Consider the following 19,716-nt stretch of genomic DNA (forward strand, 5'->3'; position numbering starts at 1 on the left):
ATGGGAGTCAAACTCATCTTTCTCTCAAGTTTTTTCAGTGTCCTTGTAGGCATCTGTTTGACTCTTGAGCTTTATTGACTGTTTCTTGTATGGTATTTGCCCTGATCAATTTAAAAGAAAAAATAAATATGCAGTTGTGTATAGGCCAGGTATAAGAATACAAAATGACTGTGCTGCAAAATGCTAATTCAAATGGTATGTGAAGCCAAGCATAAATATAATAAACAGATTTGAGTCACCAAATATAGAACACTTTAGTCCTAGCTGCAAAGGGACACAAATAAGATGATAGGGTTTTAGCAGAAAGATGCAATTTACAGGTCAGAATGTAATAGTAACCCTTCACTGTGAAAATTGAAAATTAACCTTGGAAGTACTGGATTATTTACAGCTTATATGCTACTTCTGGTAAAGAAGAAAAGTTTGTAAAAAGGCTTCCTGCAGTTTTCAAGAATTGAAAATGGTCCATTTCAAAGTGTGCTCTATTATCTTCCATTTCTGCATTTCACTGTATTTTCATCTGGTGATGCCCACACAGATGGCATTATTAGGGTTTTTTACAGGTTCACAAAGGATTTTGTTCCAATTTTAAATTTTCTTAGAAGCTGAGGTGTTTTATTTGCTTTGTGTGAAATTCTTAATGACCATCATGTCCATTGAACTTACCTAGGGAAATCAGAGTGCTTGATTTTTATTTTTTTTTTCATCTTGCCTGAGATTAATAGCAGACCCTATTAATCCATAAAAATCCAGGATCCAATAAAATCATGTGAACTTCATTATAGTTATCTTTCCAGTGATTTAAAAATCTGGTTTCCAGTAAAGATTAGCATTTGGAAAACTAAAAGCAGATTGAGAAGAAGTTTTCTTTAATTGGAAAAAAAATTAGATACGGAATGTGTCTTGTATATAAAGCAGTAAAATCAGTAAAGCAATTTTTCTAAAATATTAATTTTTTGAAGGAATAAATCACATGGTGGTGGTGGGAGATATTTAAAGTATAATATAGAAAAATGTTGAAGCTAGATGTCATGCACTTCAAAGCAGCAAATTTTGGAAAAGGGACTTTCCCACGTGAGTTTGTGGAATGCAGTACTGTAAGCTTAGTTTCCATCTTCTTTGATGTCAGAAGTCATATTACTGTTGAAACAAAGTATTTTGCATATTTGAAAATTGATATTATGCAAGTGAGCAAAGTAAACTAAAAATAAGGTCCTTTGCTTACCTATTTATTACCTATTACATTGTCTCAACTAGCATGAAACTGAAGATGTAATAAAATATTTTATATTTAAATACTCCCAAAGAGTTTTATTTACATAATGGTCTCGTTGATACAGAAATTGTCTTCTCATTTTGCAAAATTTCTACTCAATGTCCTTGATTTATTGTTGAATGTATGTATTTATTAGAATAGTTATTTCTGAACAATATATTCAGAATACCTCATTCTCAGCAATAAGTTCAAGAAAGTTTTTATATGCTTCATAAGAAATTTTGTAAGCTCTTCAAGGGAAACATGTAATTTGATGTATTAATATTTTTTACTCAGTCTGCTGCTGTTCACTTGTTTTTTTCCCTGGATTCTTGGAAGAGTTTATACTTTTACCCTAGCAACAGTTTGGTTTTAACCTAATTTATGTAAGTGTCAAAGACCTCTCACATTTAAATATGTCTCTTTTTTCTTTTTTTTTTCCCTTTGTTCTTTAGGTAGCTCTGGTGCAGTGGACAGAGAGTGTGGGTCTCACTCTGGTTAACAGGGATCTGACCTCAATGCAGCTGAAGACCCCTGGTGGGCACATCCTGACATATTATATCCTGCAGATCTTCCCCTTCACTTCTGAGAGCAAGCGAATGGGCATCATAGTTAGGGTAATTTGGGGCATTTTCTGGGTGTTTGGTTTGATTTTTTTTTTTTTTAAATGCTGGCAGATCAGACCAATTCACTCCTTCTGCAACAGACAATACCACAGAAATCCATTGATTACATTTGCCTGTGTGTGGATTCCCTGAATATGCAATGAATGTTGGATCATTAAAATGTGTAACAAGCACATACACTAAGTTATTAGTAAATTTTTAATTACCAGGTATTTCAATGATACAGAGCTTTCTGGTTTGGGTTGGTATTTGCCATCCAAGAAACAAAATACAAGTTAGAGGGGACATTAACAGTGATATTTTAAAATTTAGTTTAGGGGTGCTGAGATTCTCTTTTGCTTGTTGACTTCAGTTAGAACTGGTGCTCTTACATGGAAATAGCAGACATGTATCTCAGAGGAATCAGAGATAACACTGGAAATAGTTACATCAAGTAATAAAACCTACCCAGTTCTTGGCAAGGTACTTTGTCTTATTTATAAATGGGAACCTATTTAGTGCTTCAGAAGGCAATTAAGTTATTGGTGGGTAATTGTTTTGACTTTATAAACAGATATTCCTCCCGCCCCCAACCCCTTCCCATTTCTTTTGTAAAATTTTAGGATGAATCTTCAGGAGAAATTACATTTTACATGAAGGGTGCAGATGTTGCCATGTCCACTATTGTACAGTACAATGATTGGTTAGAAGAAGAGGTAAGAAAGAAAATCAACATTTACAAAAATTAAAATTGTATACAAATTTAAAATATCAAATATATCAGATGTTATTGGGATATGTTTAAAGGACAATCTGAGGCAATGCAGTAATGGATTTTGAACTTCAGTTATGCATATCCTGAATGGGTTTTAAGGGATTAAAACTATTTCCAATTCCTGAGTAACAGACAAGAAAAGCAAAGCTGGTAGTAGTAGCAGGACATGTTCCTTCTTAAAACAAGGAAAGTTGTTTTTCATTGACTGACCTTTCACATAAAACCTAATTACTTCTGAGTATTCTGCTATAAATCTTTTTATCCCTTGTTTGATCAAAATCTGCAGTGAGGTATGATTATGAATTACAGACTTTGACACGCATTGTGTCCAAACTATTTTTTTTTACCACATTTATTAAACTTCATGTAAAATAGTTAGTGACTGAATTTGAAACCTGATTAATATTTTTCAGTATGTGCTCTAGTAGATACCAGCAATCATCTTATTTTTGACCCTACATACAGCCAATATGTTAATACAATGATTACACCATGTATGTTCATAATGGTATTGGCAATATGAATCAATATCTGCTGCAGGGCAGTTTGATTTATTCGGGGACATGAATAAATTAAACTCCCTCAAGACCTAGCAAAATGTCATAAAAATTACTTTTGGCGATAATGATGCACAATTAATTGTAAAATACTTGTTTAATTTATTTAGCTTTATGAGGTCAAATCAATAAGTGTTTGCACTGGAGAGCCTTGTTTTTCATTAAGACATGCTATTCCATGGCTATTTTAAATGTGTAGATGCTTTTCTGATAAGGGATATGTTCAGTGAAAAAAGAAATGTAACTCTGTTATGTGCCTCAGAAGTAGTTTTAATTTATTTTAAAGCTTCAACCTAAAAGAAATTTTCTTTAAGCTAGGAGAGGAGATCTAATTGACTTAGTGATAGCAAACCACTTCATTTGGGAGACCTGAAATATAATTGCTTTTCATCCTGTTTGTGGCTTCTTCAGAGTATTTTAAGAGTCTAAAGAAACACCAAATACAGATACACTGTGTTAGCATACAGTGTAAAGCATGAACACAGGATTGAATATTTGCATGACTGTTCTGTGCTTTGGTTCATTTAGTGTGGTAATATGGCACGAGAAGGACTGCGCACACTAGTGGTTGCCAAAAAATCTCTTACTGAAGAACAGTACCAAGATTTTGAGGTATGAAAGGACAGAGTGATCTTGCACTTTATCATGTTTAATTACTTCAAGGAGAACATTGCTCTATTTTAATTTTTAAGGTTTCACAAAAAGATGATTCATATTTAAAAAATAGATAATTGAGGTATTGTCCACAATCTGTTAAAGGTTTTGTCATTCATTAATCACGGTTCTGCAGTCATATGCAGGATCCTGTTTGCTTTATTACTGGATTGGACAGTTTTCCCAGAAGCTAATGTAATGCTATTTTTGTAGCTTCATCATGACCTAAAAAATTCACTTGTTCTCAAAGATAAGGCCTTTCCTCCTTAGAAGCTGTGATGCCTAGTTCTTAACAGTTCTTCAGAAGGCATTCTCTTTAGGTGCCAGAAGAGCCCTGTATAACATTGGGTGTAAAGTAAAATTGCTCCTTTAGTCTTGTTCTTCATTAAAGATATATAAAGACAAACATTTAGCCTAATGGATCCATGCTATCACTGAGTGGTAGGCTGAATGTATACTTTATGAGTCGTAGCAAACTCTAAGAGGTTTTGTGTTTGTGCAAACAGAGTCGATATAACCAAGCAAAGCTAAGCATACATGATAGAAACCTGAAGGTTGCCGCTGTTGTAGAGAGTTTGGAGCGAGAAATGGAATTACTGTGTCTCACTGGAGTAGAAGATCAGCTGCAAGCAGATGTTAGACCAACTCTAGAGATGCTAAGGAATGCTGGAATAAAGGTACTTAACACATATTGCTGACATAACAGCTTATCATTTATTAACTTTTTAAATCAAGACATAACTTATATTTGTCTGTATTTAGGTTCTTTCAAAGTAAGAAATATGTCAAGTCCCAAGCACATTCTGGGCATGAACTAACAGAAACAAACAAGACACTGTGTGCAAAATTCCCTTGCCTACAACAGCTTTCATCAATCTCAAACTTACTTCTGTAGGAAAACTACCTATGGATAGATGTATGTGTGTCTCAGTCATTTATCCCCTGGCTGTCTACAGTAAACTGTCCTTGCTGACACTGAATGAGTTTGCCACAAGATTTGTGCGACAACAATGTTTTCAGGGTTGGCACTCATAAGAAGTTTCAGCAAAGATCAAAACGTGAATTATTTGAACTAGAATTCAGAACTGCCCTTGGAGTTTGTTCATTTCATGTTAAAGGGATGGCATGAAAAGCCATGCAGAAGAGTTGGTTGTCTAGAAACCTATCAATTGCACATATACAAGTAATGCATTCATTTGAGGGAGGGTTTCAAGTAAATATATGAACAATATCTGAGGGGAGGGGGCAAGATTACAAACATTTGCTTTAAGCAGTGTCAAGCTCTACTCCAAATAGTTGTAATGACTTTGCGTTGGTTATACTGAGTCAGACACAGTGGGATGTTTTGCATATGCTGCTTGCACTGGACTTCATCCCCTCCAATATCTGCTGGAAGGGCAGCTCAGGAGGGCAGAGCAAACCAGGAGAATTTTGGGATGCAATGACAATAATTTCCTTACACTGGTGATTGAGTCATCTTACTAACTAGTCATTGTACTAACAAACCTTGGTGTTAAAGGGCTGAGAGAGCTGTCACACACTGGGAACATAACTTTATCCCTTAACCTTTACTGCCTTCTCAGTTCTGCACGGTCAGTGGGCAGGATCTCTTCGGAGTGTTGGGACTGTAGCTCATGCTCCAAAATTTGCTGTCTCATGGCTTGGCTGCTGCTTCCTGAGATTATCAGCAGGGTCACAGACTGTTGTATTGCATTATTTTGCTGACAAATGTCATATGTATGTTCACTTTTCTGATCAAAGTAGTATCAGAGCCATAGGGAAAGGATTTTATGCTTCCCCAGAGCTTTACTTTGTTTTCATATACATTGAGACATTGGCCCTTCTGAGAATAGAAGGAGAATGGAGCTGCAAAAAGTAAAGACAGTTCTTTTCTGCTTTGCATACTATTGCAGTAAAAAGCTGTTAGTTAATTTTACTTTAAAATGCACAAGTCAGTATATTTTCTTGGATAACCTAATCCAAAAAGGTGCCAGAGAAAAGTTGGAGAGAGATGTCATTTAGATTAGACATGCTAATGTCCAAAGAAGTAAACTCTTATATTTTTTTGCAGATATGGATGTTAACAGGAGATAAACTGGAGACAGCAACTTGCATTGCAAAAAGTTCTCACTTAGTATCTAGAAATCAAGATATTCATATTTTCAGACCTGTAAGTATAGTTCAAACTTCTTTTGTTGGTTCATCAAAGGATGGCTAATAGCAATGTTGCAGTATTCAATTAGTAGTTGTCTGGCTGTTGAAAGTTTTTGGGTTATTGTACTGAGTGTCATTGTAATGGTCAAGAGGGTAGTACTTAGGTTGTTATTCAAGGCAGCAAAATTATAAAGCTTTTAATGGTGTTTTTTTCTAGAGCTGTTGATGTGCTGTAGAAATGTTTGTAGCTGTGTGTGGGGGACTCAGGTTTAACACACATTTTACACCCTTCATAAGAGACATAGCAAGATACCTCTAAATAGTGATGGAGGGGTCTGTGTGAGGTGAGGTGCTGAGCCACTAAGAAACTGTCCATGCATTTAGGCTGTCTGAATGTCATTCTTGCTTGTTTTAGCATTTTCATTGATAGAACTCCTTAGACTCAAGCAGAATTAATCCTGAATGAAACTGCAAACATCCCCTGTGTAAACAGAGATCAAATTGGTATGAGAAATTTTTTTCATGTCATTATATATATGTGCATTTTACCAACAGACTGTTTAAGTAATTGTTAGAAAAGTAAACTGAATCTTCTATACATTTTATATGCATACTATTCACTTGACTGAAGCCAAACAAAAATAGATTTTCCAGACATTGATTGATGCTGTGTGATCAGACATAATGCGTCTGTTTGTTCTAAATGAACCACTTGCACCTACAGAAATAATTATATGAATATAATTTACATGTAAATGTATTTTCTTCTGGAGCATCAGAATGGCAAATTAGGCCCTGAAGACTACTATTTGCAATTAAATTATTAATGCTTCTGATAAAACTTCAGATCAATTTTTGTTGACCTTTCCACATTGTAACACCACAAATTAAGTCTTCCGGAACAAAATGTATTTAGTTGAGTCAGATTTTTTAAATGTATTTAGTTGAGTCAGATTTTTATTTTCATTACCTTGACTGGTAATAAGAGATCAGCATAAAACTGTGTTAATTTAGAATATGCAGTTTTAAATTAGTTAGAAAACACATTTATACAGAATTAATTCTGTACTATACTTGTTGCAAAGAAATAAGTACTGAATTACTGTAAGAAAATAACAAGCACTATAACACTTCTACTGTAGTTATAAATTAGAAAGATAAAATCTTTTGCTACTCTCTTTCCAAAAAGAGACCTGTGTTTTGTTTTTAGCAAAGCTGTGTATTCTTAGAAGTCTCAGCTTCTGTAGTTTGTAATTCTGGAGGTATTTACAAATTTATAAAAAAGGTGTTCTGTTAGGTAGAACAGAGAGGAAAATCACTGCTCATCAGTGTGCACAAGTGCTGACATCTCTCCATCTCTGCAATGCAGAAAGAATGTACTAGGCCAACACTAGTCTGGTGTTCCTAACAGCTGTCAGACAAGGAGGTTTCCCTTTTCATGCTTAATTGTGGAAAAGAAGGAAATAAAAATCTGATTTGGGGCAAGTGTATGAGTTATTCTCTTTGCAGGGGCTTTTTAATGTAACTCAAATTTTATGGGTAGTAGAGCCCATCTGGAGAGAGAAAGGTTCTTTGAACTGCATCAGGCTGGGTAGTAGTGGGTCAAGGACAAAACTTCACATTCAATGTAATTAAGATTCATATATCTTAAAAGTTATTTAATCAATGTGATCTGTTGACAGAGACAAAATTTAAAGTGTAATCAGAGCTGGTGTTTTATCTGTGCTTGGAGCTTTGTCTAGTGTGGTAGCTCTAAAATACATTGACATTTATTGGGAAAAAAAACTCGATTAAATACAAAACAAATTTTTTAAAAACCACCAAAAACACAAAACAAACAAAAAAATGCCACCACCACACACAAACCTGCCAGTCTCCTCAAATTCTGGTTATAATTTCCATTTTTCTTATTGTGTTTATAGTTCAAAACCTTCTAAAATGCATTTAGTAACATTTGACTTTTTTTGCACTTCACAGCTGGGCTTTCCTGAAACAATTATGTAAATTTTAAAAATCTGTTATGTAATTCTTTCATATTATGCCACTTGATCTTGTCTTCAGAGTCATGCAAGATCCAAAAGGATTAGTACTAATGAGCATCTTTATGTCCCTTTGAAATCTGTGCCTGGTTACTGAAACTGAAGGAACAGTTAAAAGGAACAATTTATGTTGTTCTAAGAGCATATTGCTGGTTAATAAATAAACAATTGAGGTTTGCTTGGGAAATTTTTCTATTTTTCTCTAGACCTGCCAGGATGAAAAGACTGGCCAGCTCAAAAGTCAGGCCAGCTCAAAAGTCAGATATTTTAATGTCATTAATTCAGTACTATTTTAGCCCTTGTGAATTTTGGTGAGGAGCCACTTAAGCCAACTACACAGATTTTACTTGTTTGAGGATTACTCTTTCACTTCATAAGGTTTGAGGCTTATAGTAAAATTCCATGGGTATTAGACTTGCAATGGGATAAAACCCTTGAACTGAGGCTTCTGGGTGTGGGTTCTCAAAACTTGATTTCTTTAGGCAGGGTTTTTTTTAAGAATATAACAAAATCTTTTAACTGAGTGTTTTTTATTGAAGGTTGTCACTCGAGGAGAGGCTCATTTAGAACTAAATGCTTTTAGAAGGAAGCATGACTGTGCCTTGGTGATATCTGGGGACTCACTTGAGGTAAAAAGTTGGTTTCTGTCAAGTTATTAATATGCTTCTGGTCAGAAAGTAATGTATCAGCATCTTCACGCTCTTTTTTCAAGTATTTTCCCATACTTTTAAGTAGTCCTTAGAGATACTTTTGCTTATCCCTGAGTGCAAGTTAGATGATATATGTTGTAGATGTGCAAATGTTACTGTGTTTGTAGTCTTCTGTACAGTAATAGAAATGGAATTTGTATACAGCATGTTTTAGTACTCTCTATTCTCTTAACCTCAAAGCACGTTGCTGCTCAAAGTGACATTCTCTTCGATTTAAAAAATAATAAAGCCACATTCAGGAGAATCTTTCTTTTTATTCCTTCCAGTTGGATGTTGTAGATGGAAAACATCATAAAAAATCTTCATACTGTGTTTTTGTGTTGGGCTAATGTACTAATATTTAATTGTAAATAAATCCAATTTTTTTTTTCCTCAGGTTTGTCTGAAGTATTATGAGCATGAATTTGTAGAGCTGGCTTGTCAGTGTCCTGCTGTGGTGTGCTGCCGATGCTCTCCCACCCAGAAAGCCCACATTGTGAAACTGTTACAGCACCACACCGGGAAACGCACGTGTGCAATAGGTAACTCTGGGCACAATCCTCCTAGGAAAATCTGTAATAAATGTAAGCAGCAGGTGGCACCACAGAGAAATAGCTGAAACAAAACCAGAGAGACTTCTTTGCCAACCTTTACCAGCAGCCAGGTATTGCGTAGCTGTGGCACAAAATGCCATTCCATGAGAAAGGTGTGGTTATCTTCTCTATTCTGCAGGAAAATCTTGATTACTGAAGTAATTAATCATAAGTCATAGATTAATTGTAAGAATTTAAAGGCATGTAAGAGGTTTCTTAAATACTGTAAGGCCAGGAGAATAAAACCTCTGAAGAACTGAATATTGCAGTGACATTTTCCAGGTGATGGAGGAAATGATGTCAGCATGATCCAAGCTGCAGACTGTGGAATTGGAATTGAAGGCAAGGTAAAGTTAACAGTTTCATTGTGAAATGTGTGTCACATAGAAGCCTAGCAGAATGTGATTAGAAGCTTTATTCTTAAACAACAGTGAATTGATCATGTCTAATTAAAGTATTCTGCAAGATTATAAGAGTGCTTAGTCTTTAGTATTTTTGCTTGTATGTCTTCTGCTTATCTTTTTAAAAGGAGGAAAAATTATAGTTGTTTCTGTGTAGCATTTATCTGGAAGAAGCAGGAGAAGCAATTAAACTTATTTGTTACAGCCCACTGCATCTTAGAATATGCACAAAAAATTGTTGTGTCTCATTGCAGGGTTGATTTTCAAAGAAGGAACAAACTTGTCTTTTAAAATTAATTATTACTTAGAATTTTGTAACTTGATATACATCTTTTACACTGAGCTTCATATTTGAAATATTTTTCTTTTTTTCTAGGAGGGAAAACAAGCTTCTCTGGCAGCTGACTTTTCTATCACACAGTTTAAACACATAGGTAGGCTGCTGATGGTACATGGTCGAAACAGTTACAAAAGATCAGCAGCACTTGGTCAATTTGTCATGCACCGAGGCCTTATTATTTCAACTATGCAGGTATTTAAATCTTTGTTTTCTGAATAGTTAAAATCCCTATGTCTGTCTTGGAAATGTCACAAAATCTTAACTAACCAGTATTGTTATTTTTTCTATATTGTACTGTTTTTATGTAGAATTATATTAAATAATTAATTATCTGCTTTTTCTAGGCTGTATTTTCATCAGTCTTCTACTTTGCATCTGTTCCCTTGTACCAAGGATTCCTAATGGTAGGGTAAGTCAAAGCAACAGTTACAATTTCTGGTAATAAATACAGCAAACTAACTGGTTAAATAACACCATGGCCTTGGTGTCATCCTTGTTTTCCGTGCATTTATCATGGGTACACTACCAAAACCTGGGCTGAGTGTACCAAGAAAAGTCACACTAGGTTGGATATGCACTATATGATTCGGGAAGTCTCATTATCAGTTCTCTGGAGTGAGGCATCTGCATAGCCTTAGAAGAAGATACTGTAGAACCTGTGAAAACAAGGGGTGAAAACAATAAAGAAAATCTCCCAGACCAGCTTCAGCTGTCACACAGATTAATGTACAAATCTCAGTGAGAATCACAGGGTTTTGTGTTAAAAATGGAGCTGAAGGTACTATGAAATTTCCTCTGAGAATGCACTATCCAAGTTTGCTACATAGATTTCCATTCATGTGAATATGTGCAGCATTAGGAGCACCTTGGTCATGTTGCAGCAGCTGGTTTACTAATATGGTTCCCCAAGTTATACAGCTGAGAGCTGTGCATATGTTTGTGTTTGTCCCTGTTCTCTGTGCCTATGACCTAAGAGCTTCTTTTCATTCTCCTTGTAAATATTAACAACTTAAATAAAGGGTAACCTAAATCTTAGTCAAACCATGGTCTGATTACACCAGACTTTGCAGAGGCAAACAGCAGACCTCTCTAAAAGGTTTGCAGAAGTTGTGCTAAGTTCCAGGGAAGTACATGTGAAAGGGTGTATCTGGCATGTGTACAATAAAACCCAAAGCCACTTACAGAGCTGTTAAGACTTTTATTCATCCACCTACCTTCTCCATGTTGTCCAGAATATAGTGCCCTTTTAAAATTCAGTTTTCATCTATACATCTATAGATGAATTAAATGTCAGGCCTTTGGACTGGTTGTCCAAAGTGCAAGTGCACAGGGAGTATGGTAACTGGTGATAAGCTTCGGTGATAGAATAAAGAAATGTGTTTATTGGTTTTGACTGTATAAGAGCACAACTGACAGCCCTCAGAACCACAAGAGCAGATTGCATGTGAAAGCTGTGTTGGTAAGCTGTCTAAGTACTAGCAAAAAGAATCAGTTTATTTCACTTACAGAAAAAGAATAATTGAACTCAGTAGATCTGTTTAAAATTATGTCATACAAAAGTGTTAATGTGTGTTTTTCCTTTCTCCTAGGTATGCAACCATATATACTATGTTTCCAGTCTTCTCTCTAGTATTGGATCAAGATGTGAAGCCAGAAATGGCATTGCTATATCCAGAACTTTATAAGGATCTCACAAAGGTATGAATGTCCTCAGCTCAAATGCTAAAATCTCCAATGTGCAAAACCGGGAATTGTTGCAATCATTTTCTTAAGGTATTCCAAGCAAGACAGATTGCACAACTATTGCCAACTTCTGTACTATTAAAATAATCCACAGTACCAATCAGTTTTATTAATACATTTCTCCAGTCACCAGTGGCTGTACTGAAATAATTCAAACCTGAAGATATGTTGATAAAGCAACCTTGACTCTGGCCCCAAAATCTCTGATGTGGAGTTACTTATGTTTACATATTCACATCTTATTTTTCCATTTTAATTGGTAGATGAATTTATAGATTTATTTTTTCCTAACATACAGAAATTATGGCTAGTGTCTCCAAAAACTTTCTTTTAAATAACAGATAATCTTAACTGATATATCTGAACTCAATCATCCATGGATAGTGCTTTCTTTGTGTTTGCACATACTTGAAAACAATCAAAGTTTGTAATTTTGTTACCCACAAGAGTGAAATAAATCTCAAGATCCTGTTTTAATAAGCTTTTTGAAAAGCACTTCTTCATCCTTAGCTGTCAGCTAAGAAAGTTATGATCCAAGGCAGAAGCAGACAGTCTTTTTTAGGGATAGTAAATTCTTCAAAGATATTTCTAAAAAAGTTCAGAAGCAGACTCCAGTTAAAGACTCTAGTCCAAAATTTTCTGAGTCTTTGTCTTTTTAATTGCACTAAATTAGCTATTGCCTATGTTAATCTGGGATAATGTTTTTTCCTCTGTTGGAGTTCTTGGTTCTTTCTCTACTTGAGAATCTTGGAAGTTGTTGAGATTTCAGTCCTTTATCAAACTCCAAAAAGGACAGCCCTCACCTGCTAAACAGAGTCATAAGCTTGCCTGTGGAAAGCTGTTCACAGAACTTGGAACTTGCTGCAGTAATGAAGAAGTGCTGATTCTTGCCTGTTCTAGACTGATCTTTTTTTTTTTTTTTTGAGGCAAAATGGCTGCTTTGTTTGCCACTTTATCCCTTAAAATGTGTATCTTTTCAACTCTGCAGTTCTAACATATTTCATCAGTACCCTCACAGAATGCAAGAGTCATATCACAAGTACAGCATTTATTCTTGGATTTTTGCATATGTTTCAGTCTGTACCATTCACAATCAAGATATTTAAAATTTATTTGGTAATAGTTACTTGCTGAAAATTTACAGTAGTCAAAAATTTATTGTGTGAAAGCAAATGGGCAGTTTATCCAATGTTTAGAAGTTGCTAGTAAATAACTGCAGATTTGCTTAAGGTTTTGGTCAGTAGGTACAATGCTGTAGTTGTTTTGAAGACTACATTTTACAAATAAAAAATAAATTAATCCTTCTGTATTTATCATTCTGAAAACCAGCCAGAGGATTGCAAGCTAAAATATTTCTTCAGTTTAAGGCCTTAACTTCTTACTCCCAAATGTAGACTTTGTACGATTTCTATACAAGCTTGAAATGAAGAATCATAAGAACAAGTAGAAGCTTTGTAGCCTTTATCACTTCAAATATTGCTTATTTTACTTGTAAAATGTTTCTCTAGCAATGAGCTATTAAAAATATATGAGCTGAGTATATATATTTTTTTTTAAGTTGTGTTTAACTGTCCTCTCACATGTTTCCCTTAGGGAAGATCTTTGTCATTTAAGACCTTCCTCATCTGGGTTTTAATCAGTATTTACCAAGGTAGGAGAGAGTCCTAATTTTGCTGAACTGAGAAATTTTTGTCTGCTATTAGCAATATTGTTTTTCAGCTGCAGGTTGAATTCCCAAAGCTTAGCATTTCAGCAGTAGTTATATATATTGCTTTCTGTTTATCTCGTAAATCGATATTCCTGTAGTGTGCCAGGCCTATTCAAAACACAGCATGATTGGTATTTTTATTGGTGCGTGTCGCCTAAAAAAGGACATGTTTTTAATTAAATGCTAATCCAGAAAAATTTTAATGAGTGCTTATCACATTGCATGTATTTACACAGTAGTTTTCTTTCATTGAATGACAGAAGTACTGTTGAAGAAATCTGAATTATGTAATCAGTTGAAAGTAATTACACTTTCAACAATATCTCATTTATTTGCGGCACTTGACAAAATGAGGTTAATTAACAGTTCATCAGATATATTGCACTAAACTGTTTAATTTTCTAATAGTTTTATTTCTGTATGGCTTTATTTGGTTGGCTTATTTCACATGTACAAAGTACAGTAAATATCCTTCTTTAAGAAAGATCAATGTTATAAAAATTGCTGGACAAATTTTGCTAATGATCAATCAAACATTCGGTGTGCACAGTGAAATTTCACTGCAGGGTGTATTGCCAACCTTGTGTGCCTCTCCACCCCTGCCAGGTGGTATTCTGATGTATGGAGCCCTGCTGCTTTTTGAATCCGAGTTTGTACACGTCGTTGCCATTTCCTTCACTGCCCTGATCTTGACTGAGCTCTTGATGGTTGCACTGACCATACGAACGTGGCACTGGTTAATGGTGGTGGCTGAATTCCTCAGTCTTGGCTGCTATGTGGCCTCTCTTGCATTTCTAAATGAATACTTTGGTGAGTAAAAGTACTTTAGCAAAGAACTATTTTGTATCTTTAATAATGTTTTTCTCTTCCCTTTTTTTCAATGAAGAATAGGTGATGTTTTGAAATGCAGCTTTCTTTATAAGAAATATAATTGAGTCCAAATTAGGCCTAATTAGTGGTGGGTTAAACTATTCTCTTGCCCTTTTCTCCTAGAGTTCAACAATCTTTATCCTGTTAGTATGGTTTATCTAGATTCTAAACTTTAGTCAAAACACTCCTGCCTTTTCCATCCTTGGTCTGATATTGACAGTCCAAATAGCGTACCTTAAATTGGTTTTGAGATTTGCACTATTGAAAATAGACACTGTTTGTTAAAAATCAGGATCTTGTGCTGAATTGGTGCATTATTTTGCACACCAGGCCAAGTGGGCCTCATTAGATCTAATTCACAAAGCTAAAATTGCTGAAGTGTTGTTAGAAAGTGATGCAGCAGCCTAGAAGGAAAGGTACCTTATAGAGGAGCCATTGCTTCATAATTATAGTAAGCTTGTATTAAGCTTGCTTTGCTTTAAGTTTTGGTACACCATGCTGTGCCTTAAGGTACGGATTGTTTACAGTTCACAAGAAGAAACATATTTCAACTGCAAATCTTAGCAGTCAAGATCTGAGCATCAAAATAATACCTATTTCTTCTTGGATCAACTTATTTTTTAGTAAAAATATAGTATCTAGGTGTGATTTATGAATGTAGCTAACAGAAATATACATAATAGCTTTAATTATACCTCACAAGGAGCAGAATCCAGATTCTTCTCTGCCTTTTAGGATCTGATGAGTATGGAGCTGCCCTTCTTCACCTGTCATTTCACACAGCACAATTAAGTGTTACATGGCAGTTTCTAAAAGTCTTAAAATTCTGCCTTCACTCTGTCAGTTCCCAGGTGTTCAGTGCTAGGGTAGTGTGTGTGCATTATATAGTTATTTAGATAATTATTTTTTTAATCAGTAAATGCTTCATTGCCTGTCCCAGGTGTTCTGGTACTTGCAAGATTTCTCAGGAGTCAAATTTTAGTGAAGAAACAGCCCTGCTGGGCTTGGTACCCCTATTGTACATTATTTCAGGTTTGCCAGAGCACCCTTTTTTTTCTCTGACACTGATGCACAGGCATATGAATAGAGATTATTGGGTTGATTTTTCAATCTCCACAGTCAAATTACAAACTAAAGGAACAAAGAAGAACAGATATAGGTACTTGCACTTGAGTCCAGACTTCCAGGAACTTCATAAAGCAGAACTTAGAGCTTCACTTTTGAAAGTCTGTAGTATTGGTGACATCCTTTCTGGTGTTGTTCTGTGAAAAACACTTTTAGATGATGTTCACAAAGGTATAGAAACCACAGGAACTTTGTTTCTTGCAAACTCTTCCATAAAGGGGAGTGTTTTCCTCTCTGTGCTTGCGTATTTGCTGGGTGAGTCCATAAACAGTTGTATGGCTTCTTGCAACCCAGGGACTTAACTTCACTATTTTTTGTATTTAAAAAGGCTGCAGTTTCATGAGATTTTGTAAAGATGTAATTTACTGTGTGTTGTTCACCGCTTAATCTGAGAAAAAGCCTTTCTTTTAGTCTTACTTCTGTTTAATGCTTTATTCTTACTTAATCTGTCCCATTATAACTGGGGGAGGGAGCTTTTTTGTGTATGTGATGCAGCATAAACCTAAGTGATGGTGTGCAGTTCAAGACATAGAACAACTTCCATGGATCAGGAAAAACGGTCCAGACAAATAGTGCTTGAATTCACTTGCAAATAATCTTATTTCAGTGATGTTGCTTATAGGATCATCTCCTTCCAGAGAAATTATATGATGACATGGCACTCAAATTAGAAAGGCAAAAATACCAAAGGCAAAACAGATACTGTTCTAGAGCTCTGACTCATGAAAGCAAAGCAGTTTTTATGTTTCTGAGTTAATTGCACACAGTGGCCTTTTTAGGGTGCCTATGATAGGTTACACAGGCTTTCAGTATGTCTAAGCAGGCTTAGGCTAAAACTGCATAACAAGTTTATACATTGAAATTTCATATACTAAGTATTTTAATGAGCAGAGTTGGAGCAGGAAAGGATTTCTTTATTGCATTTTATGAAGTGAATTTTCATTCACATGAACAAGTTGTTTATACAGTAAATTATACCTTGAAGTGAAATGTAAGAAAAGTGCCAATCTATTTACAACCTTAAAACATGACCAAATATAAAATCTCTATGTTTTCAAAGTGTTTTGATTTAATTGCTGCTTAAAATAATCTGATTGACATGTGAAAGGCAATACTAATCCAGTTAATCCTACTAACATATTTTTCATCTCCTCTTTGTGTAGCTAACCTGTTGAAGTTTGTTGTTGGTTTGTTTTTTTTTTGGTTTTTTTTTTGCATAACTTTTGTATTTTCTGTAAATCTATCCTTTCACTTTCCCTCTTTGTAAAACAGGTATAGGCAGAGTGTCTTTTGGAGCTTTCTTAGGTAGGTGAAGTTTAACTTTTCTTGAAGTTTTGGGTTGGTTGTTTGGTTTTTTTTTTTTAATCTTTAAAGATTCACTGAGGAGTAGCAAATTTCTTAATATATGCATTTGTAAATAATGGGAAAAAATAAAAGAAAAAAATTCTTGGGGGTCCCTGAGTTCTGGGATCTTTTCATGATAATTAAGTATGATCTAATTATCACAAATAGGGTCAAAATAATTCATTAGCAAGCATAGTGTGTCAGCATTCTTGTTAATTTTTTGTCATAAACAATTATCTTTTCCCTGGGGTGGGTACAATGTCACTACATTTTCCCTTGAAATATTTGGGATCTGATTTAGTCTCTATGATTTTTTAGAATCATTCAGCATAGATGTTGTAAGAAAAATTATACAAAATAAAAGATCCTAACTGGTTGGGAACTTACAGCAGGTAAAAATTATTCTTACTAGTAGAAAAATAAACTGAATTATTTTTTTATTATGAGAGAGTCTTGCTTTTAAAGTGAGATTCTGTTTCCCCTAAAAGTTACTTCAGCTGCAAAACAGTGTGAGGTCCATAAAGGAACTCTGGAGTTCCTGTCTAAAAAAACTAATTTGCAAAAGCAAAAGGCTGAGGTTAACTTTCTGTTGCTTTATTGACCTTTTTTTTTTAAATTGGACAATAGCAGAAGCAAACAATTAAGAGACTTTTATTGACTTTGCACTGTGGAAGTTCCAGTTTCCATGCTACTGGCTCCCATTACTTATTTTCCCTTTTTGTTTCTGCAGATGTTGCCTTTATCACAACTGTGACCTTCCTGTGGAAAGTGTCAGCAATCACTGTTGTAAGCTGTCTTCCACTTTACATTCTCAAGTACTTGAAGCGCAAGTTCTCTCCTCCAAGTTACTCCAAGCTTACCTCGTAAAAGTGATTATATTCCTATGGTTTTTCACTCACACCAGTCTGCAGATAGCATATTCACTGTGCTTTAGTGTCTATGGATTCACGTTGGACTAAAGAAACTTAAAAATCAAAACTCAAAAGGGATAATGTGAACAGAGCACAAAAAGAGGAGGAAACATCTGAGAGATACAATAACACAGAAGTACACTAACAACTATCAGAGATAAACTAAATTTTCTTTGTGTTGATTTTCTTTTTTTCTTTAAGTTGTTATGATTATAAAATAAAACCAAATTACCTTTGATTTGACAATGCTTCTGAATGGTTTCATTGCTACAGTAAAGGATCTTTTGCTACTGTAAATGATTTTTTCCAACTATGTTTATCTTCTGCAAGTTAAATTGAAACTTTTGTTATTTATTACATAAATTTCCATCTTTAATTATTGTATGACTTCCTAATTCAAGCCCTTTCTTTTAATGTTTATATATGGAAACATTTATTCATCCATACTTACTCTAACAAACCTAATACCTGTAAATGCCTGTGTCTGTATTAGCAGCTATTATTCCTCATCAGACATTGATTAATATGCACTATTTGAATTATGTACTGATGTCTGCATAGCACAGTATTATTTTAGGAGCTGTTGTCCTATTCTGTACTCTCCATTTCTGGCACCAGTAAATTACAGATGTATGATGTTGACAGCAGTTCTTTAAATGCACATTACGGCCAGGTTGCACAAAAGCTGTTTAAAAATTAAATTATAAATTCTGTACATAATTCCACAGCACTTATTGATCTGTACAGATATCAAAACATGGCTGCTCAGTAAATATGTTTTAAAGTTCTTATTCATTTTGTATTTGTAAAACTGCAAATAGTGTCAAAGTACATTTCTATATATGAGAAGTCCAGTAAACCTTGTATTAGCTAATATGTCTAAATTGCCTTGTAATCTGTTTACTTAGGTTACTCAGGTAAAAGAAAATAAGAGGAACACATGAACATCATGGTAGGAAAATCTCTCATCTTCCAAGTTGTAAATGTTATGTTTTTATAACTTAGTTTGGATGCAAACTTGTCAAAAAAAAAATCAAAACATTTTTGCTTGTAAGCTGTCAGAGTTGAGTGTCTTGGCTGAGTTATGACATTATTGCAGCAGAAGATTTGTTCCAGAAACTCAAATACTCTGATGCAATCTGAAGGGTCCAAATCTTGCACACTGTACTGGCAATTAGGATATATTAATTTTCTATCGTGATATAACTTTGCTTTCTCATGAAGTACATATAATGAATTTGGCATAGTCTATTAATCAGAGGAAAGGAACAACATGATTATTCATGCTTTATTAAATATTTATGTGTGTGTTTTTAAAACCCACTTAATATGGATGTCATTTTTATGTTTGACTGTATGCCTTTACAACATAATTCCTCGTTTAGTCTCTTTTCCCTTATGCCATTATTACTTTGGATGCGTAATATTTCAGTGATAATTATAACTACTTCCTGGGAGAGCAGAGGAAATGGCTGCAGAGCTATTTGGATTCCACCCCATTCCATTAACTTCTGTTTTCAAAGTTTTTCTAACTAGCTATTTATCTGCTTTTTTAATTTTCATTCCTCATTATAAAAGCAATAAAGCCTAATTTCTACCAAATATTAGTGGTATATGTATTAAATAAACTACTGAGGTAGAGTTTTCTTTAATTACCCAACATCACAGACTGGTTTGCCCTGTCCCTCTGTGAACTCTATTCTGTAAATCCCCACAAGATGTCACTGTTCTTGCATATTAGCAGGGGCCTTTCTGCATTCCGTGTGGTTTTGCCAAGATGCTCCTGATTTACGTTTTAGCTTAGTTCTGTGGTATTTTTGTCACTGATTTGCTTTAGTTTTTTCTTTTTCCCAATAAGTGGTGATTACTTTCAAACAAAGAAGAAAGTCACTGATGTGCAGTTCTTCTGAAATGTTGGCGGCGTTTTCTTCAGACCTTTTTGTCTTACACATT

At 34.7% G+C, this 19,716-nt stretch overlaps 1 protein-coding gene across 5 annotated transcripts in view; it reads left to right on the forward strand.

Annotated features, from left to right (window-relative positions):
- ATP9B (ATPase phospholipid transporting 9B (putative)) overlaps positions 1–19,313 on the forward strand; it is a 149,622-nt gene extending 130,309 nt beyond the window's left edge. For 3 of the 5 annotated variants that reach the window (XM_084223079.1, XM_084223081.1, XM_084223082.1), the window contains 15 exons: positions 1,711–1,872; positions 2,484–2,576; positions 3,721–3,804; positions 4,353–4,523; positions 5,918–6,016; positions 8,579–8,668; positions 9,126–9,270; positions 9,604–9,668; positions 10,099–10,254; positions 10,407–10,471; positions 11,652–11,760; positions 13,399–13,456; positions 14,120–14,323; positions 16,781–16,813; positions 17,583–19,313. In XM_084223079.1, coding sequence (XP_084079205.1) covers positions 1,711–1,872; positions 2,484–2,576; positions 3,721–3,804; positions 4,353–4,523; positions 5,918–6,016; positions 8,579–8,668; positions 9,126–9,270; positions 9,604–9,668; positions 10,099–10,254; positions 10,407–10,471; positions 11,652–11,760; positions 13,399–13,456; positions 14,120–14,323; positions 16,781–16,813; positions 17,583–17,719 — 1,671 coding nt within the window. In that variant the 3' untranslated portion in view covers positions 17,720–19,313. The remainder of the gene's footprint in view (positions 1–1,710; positions 1,873–2,483; positions 2,577–3,720; positions 3,805–4,352; positions 4,524–5,917; positions 6,017–8,578; positions 8,669–9,125; positions 9,271–9,603; positions 9,669–10,098; positions 10,255–10,406; positions 10,472–11,651; positions 11,761–13,398; positions 13,457–14,119; positions 14,324–16,780; positions 16,814–17,582) is intronic. The other 2 variants (XM_084223080.1, XM_084223083.1) reach the window with 2 other exon arrangements.
- The last annotated feature ends 403 nt before the right edge of the window (positions 19,314–19,716 follow it).

Source organism: Fringilla coelebs (assembly GCF_963513975.1).
Source record: "Fringilla coelebs genome assembly, chromosome: 1".
Classification (NCBI taxonomy): Eukaryota; Metazoa; Chordata; class Aves; order Passeriformes; family Fringillidae; genus Fringilla; species Fringilla coelebs.